The sequence below is a fragment of the Echinops telfairi genome, unplaced genomic scaffold, assembly GCF_000313985.2.
Source record: "Echinops telfairi isolate 266 unplaced genomic scaffold, ASM31398v2 ScPeMD7_2291;HRSCAF=2852, whole genome shotgun sequence".
Classification (NCBI taxonomy): domain Eukaryota; kingdom Metazoa; phylum Chordata; class Mammalia; order Afrosoricida; family Tenrecidae; genus Echinops; species Echinops telfairi.
In genome coordinates, this window is record NW_022106189.1 from 30,389,690 (window position 1) to 30,404,670 (window position 14,981).

General features: G+C 51.0%; 2 protein-coding genes across 2 annotated transcripts in view; both read right to left on the reverse strand.

Moving 5' to 3' along the window:
- Positions 1-7,542, reverse strand: part of ATP6V0D1 (ATPase H+ transporting V0 subunit d1) — a 38,732-nt gene extending 31,190 nt beyond the window's left edge. Inside the window, exon 1 of the mRNA XM_004704613.3 lies at positions 7,334-7,542. Within this exon, the coding sequence (XP_004704670.1) occupies positions 7,334-7,463 (130 nt within the window). The 5' untranslated portion in view covers positions 7,464-7,542. The remainder of the gene's footprint in view (positions 1-7,333) is intronic.
- Positions 7,543-8,418: 876 nt separating this feature from the next.
- On the reverse strand, positions 8,419-9,413 carry LOC101638064 (agouti related neuropeptide). The gene is made up of 4 exons (XM_004704612.2): positions 9,384-9,413; positions 9,141-9,277; positions 8,857-8,942; positions 8,419-8,631 (listed from the first exon to the last, which is right to left on the reverse strand). The coding sequence occupies exons 2-4, from the start codon at positions 9,268-9,270 to the stop codon at positions 8,449-8,451; spliced, it is 399 nt and encodes a 132-aa protein (XP_004704669.1). The 5' UTR covers positions 9,271-9,277; positions 9,384-9,413; the 3' UTR covers positions 8,419-8,448.
- Between the last annotated feature and the right edge of the window lie 5,568 nt (positions 9,414-14,981).

Here is a 14,981-nt window from a genome sequence, read left to right on the forward strand (position 1 = left end):
TTCGGAATATTGCATTCTTCTTCACAGTGTAGCTTCTCCTCTCCTTTGCTCAACGCACAGTGATGAAAAGATATAATCCTGACACACACTTTCCCTGACTTGAAAGGACAAACTATCCCCTTATTTACTCTGTTCAAACAACTATCTCTTGGTCATGATACAAGTCCACACGAGCAGAATGAAGTGTTCTGGATTTGCCATTTTTCCAATGTTATCCTTAATCAAATTCCTTTGCATCAGCAATATTGCACAGGTCAACCTCTTTCTGGTATTCCCTGCTTCCAGCCTAGATCCAACTGATAGCAACACGGACATCCCTCATTCCATGTCCTCTTCTGAATCTAGCTTGAATCTCGAGCAGTTCTGTTGATATACTGCTGCAACCATCTTTCAAAGTATTGCCAGCAAAGTTTTACTTGTGGTTAATATTAATTCTGTTGGGGTCGCTTTTCTTTGTAATGGGTACAAATGGGGATCTTTTCCAGTCGGTGGCCAAGCAGCTGTCTTCCATATTTCCTGGCACAGATGGGTGAGTGCTTCATCAGCTTGTTCCAACATTTCAACGGGCGTTTCATGAATTCCTGGAGCTGTTTTGACTGAATGCTTCCTAGGGCAGCTTGAACTTCTTCCTTCAGAACCGCTGGTTCTTGCTCCTCCTAAAACAGTGGAATGCAGACTAGCTCTTTTTGGTACAGTGACACTGTGTACTCTTTCCATGTTCTTTAGATGCTTCCTGCAGCATTCAAACTTTAGCCCACAAAGTCTCTCAACACTGCAGCTCGAGGCTTGAGTTTTTTCTTGAGTTCTTTCAGTTTAAAATATGCCGAGCATGTCCTTCCTTTTGGTTTTCTAACTCCAGGGCTGTGCATACTTCATGTAAGACTTTGTCTTCTCGAGCTGCCTTTGGACATTGTCTGTTCTGCTCTTTGACTTCATCGTTTTGCCCATTTGCCTTAGCTACTCAGAGTCTCTTCCGACATCCGCGTTGATCTTTTCTTTCTTTCTTTTCCATGACTTTTTGCTTTCTCCAGAAATGATTCTTGGTGTTCCCCCACAGCTCTTCAGATCTTCTGCCATTCGTGTCCAACGCAGCAACTCTGGTCTTGCGATGTTCTCAAAATTCAGGCGAAATACATTCATGGTCGTATTTTGGCTCTAGTGGACTTGTGTGAACAATTGATGGTCTGATCCACAGACAGCTCCTGGCTGGTTTTAGCTGCTGATATTGAGCTGTTCCATTCAACTGGAGAATTGGAGAAAAGATTGAAGCTGTCAGGGATTTAGTCTTGCTTAGATCCACCACCAATGCTCACGGAAGCAGCAGTCAAGAAATTAAACGCCACGTTGCACTGGGGAAATGTGCTGCACAAGACCTTTTTTAGAGTGTGAATGACAGGGAGGTTACTATGAGAACTAACCTAACCCAAGCAATTATATCTATAATCGCCTCAGATGCATGTGAATGTTGGACACTGAATAAGGAAGACCAAAGAGGAATTGATGCATTTGAATTAGGGTGCTGGTGAAGAATGTTGAAAGTACCACGGACGGCGGGAAGAACAAACAAATCTGTCTTGGAAGAAGTACAGCCAGAGCGCTCCTAAGAAGCAAGAATGGCAAGACTCTGTCTGGCTTATTTTGGACATGTTGTCAGGAAAGACCTGTCCCTGGGGAAGGACATCATGCTTGGTAGAGGAGCAGCAAAAGAGGAAGGTGGTTTAACCCAGTGGCTACAAGGATGGGCTCAGACATAGGAACAATTGAGGCTGAAGCAGGACTGGGCAGTGCTGCGCTCTGTTGTGCATAGGGTGGCTATGGGTTGGAACTGACTTGATGGCACCTAACAACAGCAACAACATAATATGAATACTATTATTCAGTAATTTCTGCATTCTGTTGGTCATCTTTCTTTAGATTAGGCACAAAGAGTCATTTCTTTCCATTTTTCTTGTACAATTAGCATAAACTGAAATTTAGACATTACTAGACTGTGATCCTGAAAGGCATAGCAGACATTCCATAAAGTATTACAAAAAACCCACAAAATGTATCAGTAAAACTAAACACTCATGTTAGGAGTTATATACTGATAAAAAAACTGCTGCACACTGGCAGCATCCCCTCACTGAAGGATGTTCTCCTGACTGCAGCCCGCATAAACAATGATCTTCCTTGCAAGACGCTGATACATCTACCCCGGCCTGGTAACACTAACTCCTTTGCTTCATATTCACTTCAACACTTGTAAAATTTCCAAGTGTGATTCTTTGCTCTGGGAGCTGAGAGGAGCCCCTCCATTCCTCTCCAGGTGCGAAGAGGAACGAGCGGTCTGTGTTGGAACCTCTGTCACTACAGACCTGTATTACTGCTGACGGCAGGGATTAGACCCGCAGCAGTACAGAGCCGCCTCTGTGTTTTATGAGATCTGCTTAAAACAGTTGGCCAGGTAGTTGTCTTCCAAGTTTCTTGGCAGAGACGAGTGTTCTAGCACTGCTAGAAACATCACAACTGGCATCTCCTCAATCCCTGGAGCCCTGCTTTCACCAAGGCCTCCGTTTGAAGATCTCCCTTCAGTACTTCCCTAATCATATGCAACTTCCTGAAATAGGGGAATGTCAACCAATTATTTTTGATTTGGTGACAATTAAACAAATCTAAATGGGCATTAGGCTAAGGAATTTTTTTTTAGGAGTATTGTGAGGAGCCGGGTGTCACAGTGGTTAGGGCTAGGCAGCTTGGCTGGTGGCCAAAAAGCCTGACAGTTCAAACCACCAGTAGCTCCTCAAGACGTGGCAGTCTGCTGCAGTACAGAAACCCCAGGAGAACGTTCTATTTTCTGTCCATCAACTAGATGGCAATGAGTTTGGGCTTTCTGTGTTTCCTTAAATGGTATTGTGGTTGTTTTTAATATGTCAGAATCTTGCTACAGCTGAAATTACATGCTGTCTGAGATTTACTTGAAACTCATCGTGGACTGAGGGGATGAGTAGGCTATTATTGAAACAAGACTGATAACTGTTATATCAGCAAGAGTTGAAAATTGTTGGAAGTCAGGTACTTCGTATTTACGGGGTTCATTATATGATTCCTCCTAATTTGCATATGCCTGACATTGTCTATAATAAACAGTCTTAAAAGAAAAAGAGAATAAGGGAACTCTGGAGGATGGGGTGGGGACTCACCTACATTTGAATTCCCAGCATCCACTTAGACAGATTAATAGCTATGCTGACATGAGGGGGGCTTCAAAAAAGCTCGTGGGAAAATGGAATGAAAAAATAATGGATTGTTTCCACAAACTTTCCAAAGCCCACTCATCGGCTAAATCCAAAGCAAAAGCTGAGTGTTCAGGCTGAGAACTGTGGCAATGCCTGGGACACTTGCCTCGTTCTCGTATGAGGCCCAGGGCAGGCACACAGTTGGCTGTGGGCGAGTGTTTCCTGAATGAGCAAACAAACATCAAGACAGCACTGCAACTCTCTCATTCACTCACTCACTCACTCACTCACTCACTCTCTCTCATTCACTCAATCACTCACTCTCACTCACTCTCTCACTCACACTCACTCACTCACTCTCTAATTCACTCACTCACTCACTCACTCACTCTCTCACACACTCACTCACTCTCTCATTCACTCTCGCACTTACTCTCTCATTCACTCATTCACTCTCTCACACTCTCATTAATTGACTCACTCACTCTCTCTCTCTAATTCACTCATTCTCACTCTCTCACTCACTATTCACTCACTCTCACTCACTGACTCACTCTCACTCACTCACTCTCACAAACTGACTCATTCACTCACTCACTCACTCACTTCCATTAAAAAAAAAAGCAAAAAATAAATAAGTAAATAAAAGAAAAGAAAAAGTAGCAAAATCATATAAGTCCCCCAATCAATTACCCCTGCTTCATGGATTATTATGTTTGTTGCTTTGCTTCATGAAAAATTCTTACCCTTTGAGAATGACTACGAAAATTAAAAAGACACCAAGATACATTTCAAATTGCTTTAAAAAATATCCTTAGCAAAAAGGAAAGGAAAAAAAAAAAAGACAGCACTGCATATATCAGGCACGGTCTACAATACATTGACTTGCTCAGTCACATCCAATAACTCCAAATCTTGCCAGTGGCCTCAAGGAGGCCCTTAAGAGGCTGCCACGGTTAGGGGATTGGCTGCGCATCGGCAGGTAGGCAGTGTGACCCACCCAGAAGCCCCATGAGAGAAAGCCCGGGTCATCTGCTGTAAGGAAGACGACAGCCAGGAAATGGTGGGGCTGTTCTATTCGATCACTTGGGGTCACTCTGAGTTGTAACTGACCGGACAGCACCCAATGACAACTGTAGAAAGTGCTTGGTGCCATTGCTGTCTCTGTCCTCATCCTCCTCTGTGGTCAGCCTGACTTGTTTCTTCACACCAAGGTTTCAAGTTCTAGGAAGATTTGTACCCTCATCCCCTACACTTTGCTACCCATGGACATCTTTTGATTCCTCTAACTGGCTAAACTGTTCCTGCCTTTGCATGCTGATCCTTCAGCCTGAAACCTCTTCTCTCAGCTCTCTCTGTGGCTACCTCCTTCTCTTCACGTTTCAGCTCGAATAGCAGCTCCTCAGCAGGGCTCCCCGGAAAAGGTTGTCCCGAATTCACCGATACTTCTCCACTGTCCTTTTCACACACATCAACTATACAAATCTAATTTATCGTTGTTGTGAATCTCTGCCTCCCCTCTTCTTCTGAGCCAGTTCCCAGAAGGTACACGATGCATCCAGAACACAGCTAAAAGGTTTGTGTGACCCCTTAACTCTGTCCCCTCAGCTCACCGATTAGGGGAGCCCTTCCCAGGTTCTTTCCCCTCCTCTAGAAAAGAGATCTTTGGAGCCAGATGGGCTTCAGTGGTCCTAAGCGGCCCAGGTCCACCATGAGAAAGGTGGAGCCAGGCTATGGTAGAACAAACACCCATACCTTGCAGAACAAACACCCCATCAATGCCCTGAGCCTCCTGAGAAATGCCCAACACCTAAACCACATTCCTTGGAAACACCAGGATACAACTACAGACCCCACTGGAGACTACAGGCTTCCCAGGTCTCCCCTTCCCACATCCTTCTTGCCCTGGGGGTAAGGAGGCAAAGTCACCCACCAGAAGAAACCTCTGGTGCCACCATCAGAAGCCAAAGTTTTGCTATAGAGGACAAAGGGGGATTCTGGTTATCCTCACAACCCCCCCACACACCGCCCCTCACTGAAGTCCTGAGTATCTCTGGCATCAAGACTCCCAAGAGCCCCAAGCTCTGTGCCAAGAAACTTCCAGGAAAGCAGCACAGACAACTGTCACAGGAGTTGTGAAGGGGACAACATTCTGGTTTGGCAGAGTCACAGAAGGGTTCAAAGAGGAGGTGGCACCGGGCCTTGAAGGGTGGGAATCGTGAGGATGAGGGTGAAGCAGAGAGGACGGCAGGTGCAAAGATGGCTGAAAACAGCAGCTACCATTTTCCTTGTGCTCGCTCTGTCCTTGGGGCCTGGGCTGTTTGATTTCTCACATCTCCCTCATGAGGCAAGTCAGTAGGTGCTGTTTGTTTAATAGATGAACTCAAGACCCAGTGGTGAAGAATTTGCCTCAGATAACCCAGAAGGGCTGGGATTCAAATTCGGGTTTACCTAACTCCAAAGTCCACCCCGTGGTGTTCACAAATACTAGAGCGATGGCTTGTGTGAGGGAGAAGGAGGCCATGATAAAGGTCGTGAATGGGGTCCCTGTGGGGCATGTACTAAGCAGTGTTGTAGGAAGAGGGGCCCAACAGGAAGGATGACCGGTGATGGGAACCTGTACCCCCAGAAGCTCTGCGGGGGTGGGGCGGGTATTGAAGGTAGCATCAGGGGTAAGGAAAGCCAACAGAAACAAGTCCACCAAACGCCAGCAGATGAGCAAGACATTCCCCTCCAGATGTGAAACATGAAGATCCTTCTCCAGTGAGCGCACAGAACTCCAACGCCATGCCAACAAAGTGCCAGGCTCTGCCCCAGGCAGCCTCCTTGTTTCTCCTCCTCCCACCACCCTCAAATAAACGTCCTCCTCTGTGGCCTCACTGCCACTCACAAGTGAGGTCGTCCACTACTCTTCCACCTTTGACTGAAAAGCCACACACTGCACAATTATAGTGCAGAGTCAAGAAGTTTGTTTTTTTTTTAAGGTATTTATTTCTGCTGCTTTCTGGCCTGGCATAGCCACCGTGTGAACAATGTAAAACAGTCCCACACACACACACCACACTTTTTAATGTTATTGTTTTCTTGTTATGTTTAACTCCAGGGGAGAAATGTTTCGAAATGTTTCTCCAGAAAGTGAATCATTCGGCCTTCTTCTCCCCACTCCAACTACCAAATTCAAGGCTCTCCGTACCCGTACCCGGGGATCAAAGGGGTCACTGGGGAACGAGGTGAGGAGAGGAATTCACAGCCCAGCCTCTCTGCCCTGAACAGCTACCCCAGCAGAGGGAGGTGGCAGGCATTGGAAGGGCCCCACTTGAGAGTGGTGTGTGCTGAAGGAAAGGAGGAACCCAGCTTCTCAGGCGGCTGGCTAAAAAGACGAACTAACCTCACTGCCATCGGGTCCATGCTACTTCACAGCGACCCTCTAGGACCGGGTAAAACGGCCCCTGTGGGTTTCTGAGACTTTGAACTCTCTCATGAGGTGGAAAGCGTCCTATTTCTCTCCGCCCCACCCCCACGCTAGGGGAGTTGGGATTTACTGGCCGAATACAGGTGCACGAACTTCCAGACTCTTGATCTCCCAAGGACTGTGGTCAGGCGGGAGACGCTGGCCAGCCAGAGGTTCCGAGTTGGGAGGGAAACCTCGCCAAATGGACTTGACCACATGCCTCCGCCCCACGCGTGGGTCGACGGGCAGGCTCGAGGATCCCAAAGGCCTGGGTGTATAGGAAGGGAGGGTGGGCGCCTTCTCTGCGCAGCAGCTTCCCTAAGCGGCGCCAGGGGACGGCTCTCCGGCTACGTCAGGGTGAAGAGGCTGGTCTGGGCACGGCCCACACCAGGCGAAAGACTGCCCACTTCGAAACCACGCGACGGGCCCCGCCCGGGAAGAGGCGACCCAGGTCGAGGCGGCCCACCGCGGGCCTGGTTTGGGACGCGGCCCGCGCCGCGCCGCAGCAGAGGTACAGCGGCTTCGGGCGCGGCCAGCAGCCGCGACCCCCGCCTCCCCCAACCGCCCCGCAGGCCGGGCTCCCGGGCCCCGGAGCCCCTTGGAGGACTCCGGCTTCCCGGCCAGCCCTCCATCCGGCTTTCCCGCAGCGGGGCCCGCGGCTCACCCTCGAGCGTCTCGCACTGCACCAGGTTGAGGTAGTCCGCCTGGCTGAGCACCCCCGCCTTCAGGCCGCGCACCAGCCCCTCCAAGTAGCCATTGTCCACGTTAAAGTAAAGCTCCGGGAAGGACGACATGGCTGCAGAGGGGACGGCGGGACCGTCAAAGCCCGGCCAGCCCGCACGCCACGCACTTCCACGATCAGCTGACGCGGCGCCCGCCGCAGCCGGCTGTCAAGAGCGTCAGGTGACGCGCAAGCGCCTCACGTGACCACCACTGGGCGGGGCTCTGCGCGGTGCCCGGCTTCTGGCAGGTTTCCCGCGGAAGATTGGCGCAAGCGTGGACGGGAACCCGCCCTCCGGCGCCTGCGCACTGAGGGGAAGCGGCCCCCTGCGCCCCGGCGAGAGAGCGGCTTGCAGTGCTCGAGGCCGGCCGCGTGGCGGCGCCCGGGACCGCAGGTATCTAATTAGGTCCTCCCCGGGAGCCCTGGTAGGGTAGTGGTTACGCATTGGGCTGTGGTCAGTGTGCTTCGCAGTTCGAAACCACGAGCGGCTCCTGGGGAGAAAGACTGGGCTTTCTACTCCTGTACATAGTTACAGTCTCAGAAACCCACAGGGGGTCGTCGCTGTGGGTCGTAGTTCAGCTTTCTCGGATCTAGTGTGTCTCGCTCCCACTCCAGGGGCCCGGCAGGGTTAAGATGGAAAGATGGAAGTGGGTGGTGTTTGGAAGGATTCCAAGCTTGGAATCTCTGAGTCAACCTTCCCACGGTGGGAGTGAGCAGGCCTACTGGGATTCCCACATCGGTTTCACTGCTCAGCTGGCCCTAAGCCTGAATTAAATTCGAGAGCCCAGTTAAAGCTCCTAAGCCCACTTCCTGCACGAAGGCTGCAAGATTCTAGGGGGTGGGAGCGCAGCACTCCTTGGCGCCTCCAGGTGACAGGGCAGTGTAGGCCCTGGGTCAAGGTTGTGTGGGATGTCTTGACTTGGCAACACTTTTCGGTGACACCCATCCCACCCTCCCCCGACGGTAGCGTTCGATAATAACACAACAGCAGCCTTGGGTTGGTCCCAGCCTTTATTTGCACCCCAGTGTCCAGGCCCCCACCCTGCTTAGTCGGCCAGCTAAGTGCGGCTGCAGGGGTGCGTGGTAGTACCCAGCTTGCGGCAGTAGCAGAAGGCGTTGAAGAAGCGGCAGTAGCAGGTGGCACATGGGTCGCAGCAGGGCACCTGGTGTCCCAGACAGGACTCATGCAGCCGCACGCAACGACGTGAGGAGCGCTGCTCTCGGCCCTGCGGGTCTAGCGCCTGCAGGCGTGCCGTGAAAGAACAGAAGGTGAGTGAGTGAGGGGAAGGCCCACCGGTGTAAGGGGGTGTTGGGTGGAGGCGGGGACAGAATGGGGGTTGGGGCGTGGGTCTACAGTGTTGTCCAACTCAAGTACAGAGGAGCCTGGGGGGGAGGAGTGGGAATGGGGCATAAGGACTCCTCCCAAGACCTGCCTGGCAAAGTCACCCCTTTTCTTGAATGGTTACCTGAGCCAACACCTCTGCTTCCTCCAGCAGGAGCTCTCCTGTCTGTTCTGCCGATGTCCTCTTCCATGGAGACTGCAGACCCGGGCCTGGGGCGCAAGAGATGAGTGCTGTGTTCCCAGCCTACCCCCCAACGACCCCCCCCCCCACCAACACACACACAGAGACACACATCTCACTGGTCTGGGATTAGGAAGAGGAAAGGAAGGTTCACACCAGATTGGACAGTGTGGCCAGAGGGTATCCAGGCCCTACCCACCCCCACAGGGGGCCCCCCTTGCACTGACCTGGGAAGTCTGGGAACAGGGCTCGAACAGGTCCTCTGAAGCCCTCCAGTGGGGCCAGGCCCATGTGGGCCCCCTGCATGGTGGGCAGTGCCTGCAGCACGGCACAACTCAGCAGCATTGCCGACAGCATGACCTGGCTGAGCAGGGAGTGCAGCCACTCAGTCCCTCCTCAGCCTTGGGGGTCCCTCCTTGGCCTCCAGTCCCCAACCCCAGCAGGAGTCCCTGTGCGACAGGAGGACTTACCTGTGCTCGCTGGGTCCCTGCCCCAAGAGTGTCCAGTCACCCCTGTCCTCGGCTTATATGACCGGGCCTAATGAGGGAACCACACGTGACTGCTCCCTGCAGAGGGGGTGAGAGGCCCTCCCTGGAGGGTGGGGACAAAGTCGGGGCCTCTCCCCACAGGGTTCTAGGTCTTTGGGTTCTCAACGAAAGGAGTGCCTGTCCCGTTTGAGGAGAGGTCTCTGGGAGCCATCAAAGTTTGGGGAGGTGCCATGATAGGGTGCCAGAACCCCCACATTTCTGATGGACAGGGCCCTACAGGTGTGGGCAGCCTGGAGCAATAATAAGGTAGGTGGCCCTGAGAGCTTTAATTTAATTTATGGCCCCGGAGATGTCCACTCAGGCCCTGGGCAGCATGTTCTGTTTCATTTGCTTCCAGGAACTTGGGTCAAGGGATCTCGAAGGGGGGAGACGGCCCAGTGGCTGGAGCCAGGATGAGTGGAGGTGGGGGGCACCCAGACCCTGGGCTTTATTAGAAAGAAAGGGGGAGATGCCCACCTAGGCAACATCAGCTTCTCCTGCCTGCCTCACTGGCTCCACTTCCCCTCCCCCCTCTCCTTCTCCCTCCATGTTTCTCCAAGACCCCCTCCCTTGCTCCTGCCCCCCCCACCCCCCCACCCCCGGTTCCTGGAAACCAAGGAAGCAGAACGGACTGTTCTCTGGGTGGGCAGGCAGCTCTGAATAAAAGGCTTTCAGGCCGCCTGCCTCATTAGTGCTAATAGCTGCTTCCTTCCATGTTGTCATACCTCGACCATGCCAGGCTGGGGGAGGCCCGACCTTCGTGGACTCGGCAGAGCACACAGGCCCCCATCTGCTCCTGGGGCTGCAGGCTGAATTCACCTCGAGGCCTCAATGTACAAACTGGGCTGGCCCTGGGCAGTGAGGGAGAAGAGGACACGGGGCCATTGGGTCTGGAGACTCAGGGCCATTGGGTCTGGCTACCCAGGTTCACAGGGCCATCTTGCCCAGCACAATAGGTGCTGGTGCTTCAGCTGCATGGGGCACAGCAGCCCATGATCTGATACAGACTTCTCCCATAGGTGGTGGTGGATGTCTTCCTGGGGGTCAGGTGGGAACCAGGCCTGCCTGTGGTTAGCTACACTGAACCATCCTCTGAGGTGCTGCTGCCCAGAGGGAGACGCAGGAAGTTAGGGAAAGTACCCTGAGAAGGTGGTCCCTGAACAGAGCCCACAGGACAATCCAGCAGAGAGTTAGTCCCCTTTCCTCCTTAGAGAGAGGTACCAACCGGCTCTTTAGTTGACTTGGTCACAAAACAGATGGAGCAGATCTAGTGTCCAGGCTTCTGGTAGCCAGCGTTAGCCTTTCTCTCCCAGAGCTTTCTCTTCTCAGAGTGGTGCAGGCTGAGGGTGTTAGGCATGCAGGTGGGCCCCCATCCTGTTGGCCACAGGAGCACAGGAAGGACAACTCACCACATGCACCTGAGGCCTTGTCTCCAAATCCGGCGCCTTGGCCCTGTCTCTGCAGACCTTCATTCAAGAGATGGCAGCTGGGAGCACCAAGTGTTTATGGATGTTGGGAACATCCCCAGTTGAGATGGGGAGGTTCTGAGCTACTGGCGGGGGGCTGGTCAGTAAGCATACTAAGGGTGGCTCGTCATGTTCTAGGGTGGGGCCTCGGCCTCATTCCATCTAGCCACTCCGTATCTTCGCTCCCCAACAGAGCAGAGGCAGAGCCAGGGATCACTAGGACCTGAAGCACTCCTGGTGTATTAGTCCAGGTAGACTAAAGAAACAAATTCCTAGGCACTCAATATGTGTGTAAGAGAGTTTTATAACAGAGTAACCATATGTTCAAAAAACATCCGAGCCCAGTCCAGATCAAGTCCATAAGTCCGATATTAGCCCACATGCCTGATACCAGTATGTAAATTCCTCTTCAAACTCAGGCAACAGGTGCAATGACACCAAATGCAGGAAGATCACAGGCCAGTGGGTATAAAGTCTTGTGGATCCAGTGGCGGTGGAAACATCTCAGCGCTGGCCTGGGTCTCCACATGGCTCCTCCAGCTCCAGGGCTCTGGCTCCATCAGCGTAGCTCCATGTGTCAACAGGAAGGTCTTATAGGGAATATATCTGTGTTCCGACCCCAGCAACTTATTTATCTCCTTAGAGCCTCCAAATGAGGTCATCAAACTGAGACCTGATTGACAGGCTAGACTCCACCCCTTCGCAAGTTGACTGAAGATTATGTAATTGCCACACCTGGGGACACCTCATGGCCCTGGTCTCAATGTGGGAGATGGTCGAGAAAAGCAACCCTCAAAGCAGTCACCCTTCAGGTCTAGAAGTGAGCTAGCTCTCCCCCCACGGTGCAGTTTTCAGATAAACAACTGACAGGTCCAGGGGTGACACTAACACTGGGCAGAGGCCTGCGAGTCATCAGCCAGATGGGATCAGAAGGGCAGCCGGACCCCCAAGGCCGACGGTTAGAAGGGTTAGGAAAGGAGGAGGTTGGGGAACAGGAGGCACCAGGAGGAAGTGGGATGCGTTGATGTGACCGTGTGGAGACTGCACTCAGTGAGATGAAGCAAAATGCCTGTGGGCTGCCGACGGAAGAACGGATCTTCTCTGTCAACCTTCCCCTAACGCACAAGACAGAGTTTAAATGTTTTTAAAGGCGTGTTTGTGTGGGGGTGCGGGGAGGACAGGGAAGAAAGAAATGATCAAGACAGATATCGGAAGAGCCTCAAACTTGAGCACAGAGTCGCTGACGTGCATAGAAAAAGGAAGAAGAAAAAAAGATGAAATCAAATTGTTGAACAAAAGATTTCAAAGGACATCTCCAGACAGGGACAGAGACCTGAAGCGCGAGACGGGAGGGACACGTTGCGGGGAGAGAGTCGGGCCTTGCTGAGTTGTCACCCTGAAGGAGTCTGCGGGCAAAAGAGGGAGTGATGAGGGAACCAGACGTACGAAAGTGGAAGGCATATGCAAAGCCGCTGTACCAAAAAGAAGAAAGAAAACTGGCCTCTGGCCAACTGTTGCAGGAAGTAGCATAGGGTCGAGAACTGCTGATCCCAGGGAAGACGTCCAAGCCACACGCCACACGATGGCTTCGGTGAAAACAAGCCTGTAGGAGCTGACAGCACAGCATCGGACCTGCTTCTGCCAGGCAATGAAAGGCTGCCAGTGCCCACCTAGCTATGGTAAGAAATTTGGGAAACAAATAAGAGACCCTTATTTGTGCTCTTTACAAAAAAGGGAGATCCAATGGAATTTTAATTTTAGCAAGCAATATACAGTGAACCCTCGTTTATCGCAGTTAATTGATTCTAGACCCTACCGTGATAAATGAAATTCCGCGAAGTAGGATTCCTTATTTGTAAATCAAATATTTTCGTAGTTAGAGCATAGAGGACGTGAAAAACACCCTTTAGTCACCATTACACTCGTATTACCCAATTTATTAAACGAAAAAGGGAAAATACAGTAAAACATTTTGGACGTTACAATTATCATTTATTATTTATTATATTATTTATGGCATCAAGCGTGTACAGTATGAGCCAATCAGTGGCAGTAATGACAGAGCATGCACTGTTAGGCCAAAACCGCGATAGAGTGAAGCCACGGAAGTCGAAGCGCGAAGTGGCGAGGGTTCACTGTAATTGCAAGTGCAAACATAATTTTGCTTAAAAGACTTCAAAGAACAGCTGCATGTATGTTGTGTGAATTATATGGCAATGAGACATTTTTTTATTAAAAATAAAATACAATGCCTAATAAAATTTCAAGAGTGAACTGCCGGAAATTCCAGCCAGATTCAGAAATAGGTAGAATGAGGAACATCATGGCTGATGTCAACCGACTCTTGGCCGAAAGCTGGGAATACCAGAAAGATGTTTACCTGTATTTTATTGACTCGGCAAAGACATCCCACTGTGTGGATCATAATAAATTATAGATGCCATTACAAAGAATGGAGATTCCAGAACATTCCACCATGCTCATCTAGAACTTGTCCACAGATGGAGACGTTGTCACTGGATAGAACCAGGGAGCTCCTGCAGGGTTTGCACTAGGAAAACGAATGTGTGTCAGGGGTGGATCCTTTCACCACACGTATCCAATCGGTAGGCTGACCCAATCATCTGAGAAGCTGGACAGTCCGAAGGAGAAGGTGGCATCAGGATTGGAGAGACTCATTGAGAACCTGTGAGCTGCAGAAGGCGCAAAGGACTTGCAGCACCTACTCCTGCGGGTCAAGGATCACAGCATTCAGCGTGGGTTACCCTTTCACAGAAAGGTCAGCGTAAACCAGCCTCTGACAACCATGGGGTCCATGGGCGCAATTGTACAGCGATACTATGTGAAGATTATAATAAAGTCGTGGAAGATAGGAGAGATAGGAAAGCGAGTAAAATAAAGGAGTCAGACACATTTCATGGCCGCATGCTCACCTCCGGGACGGCCATGATCTCAGCAGCCAGGTCTGCACAGAGAGAGAGTATATTTCCAATCACAGCATATATACACTTTCGGGGATGTGCAAGCCCCCCCTGATTACATCATAACGGGAAGAGGTTGTACAATCAGCATACATCAATCAGTGGTGGACAAGCTGGGGGTGTACCTGCAATCGGAAGGGGTGACACTAAGGGTACACCTGTGACAAGATGGGCGGACCCTAGATTCAAGATGGCAGCCTAACCTTGGTCCTGCTTGAGTTGGCTTGACCTTGTCTCTGGGCTCTCCTTCAGGGACACAATGCACTATCCTTATCTGAAGGGAGTAGGCCCTACTTAGGGTGGCACAGACTGTAGAGCAGTGGCTCTCAACCTTCCTAATGCACTACCCTTTGATACGGTTCCTCATGTTCTGGTAACCCCCCAAGCATCACATTATTGTCGTTGCTACTTCAAAACTGTCATTTTGCTACTGTTATGAATCATAATGTAACATTGTTACAGATCAGATGACGGATTGCTTTTGGGAAATCTGCTGTAAAAGACGTCTCTGCTGAGCTAAAGAGCAAAGATGTCTCCCAGTGATTGGCGAAGAGATGACTCTCAGGAGAAGCAGTAGAGACCGGGCATCCCGGAGGGTCCTTCAGCTGACAGCCTAAGATCTGGAATGTGAATTCTGAAGACAAGAAGGTAGGCCTTCTGAACTGACACATCCGGGGCTCACTGACCTGCCGCTGAGGAAGGAGAGAATAGTGTCCTCACCAAAATGAATCTCATTAAATCCAAGAAAATATTGCAATGAAGGAAGGCCTGAGAGTTGGTAGCTGCCAGTACGGGCACCACATGGGTAGTTGCAACTGTCCCGTAACCAACACTAAGGGGGGGAAACGGCTCACCTGGAACAAATAAAAGAGCTTAATATAAAGAGTAACTGTACATTAAGAAAACATCCCAGCCCGGTCCAGATCAAGTCCATACATCCAATATTAGCCCATATGTCCGCTACCAGTCTATAAATTCCTCTTCGGACTCACGCAACACGTGTGATGATGCCGAATGCAGGAAGATCACAGGCCAGTGGCTGGGAAGCCTTATGGATCCAGTGGCATCGTAAGCATCTCAGTGCTGGCAGGGGT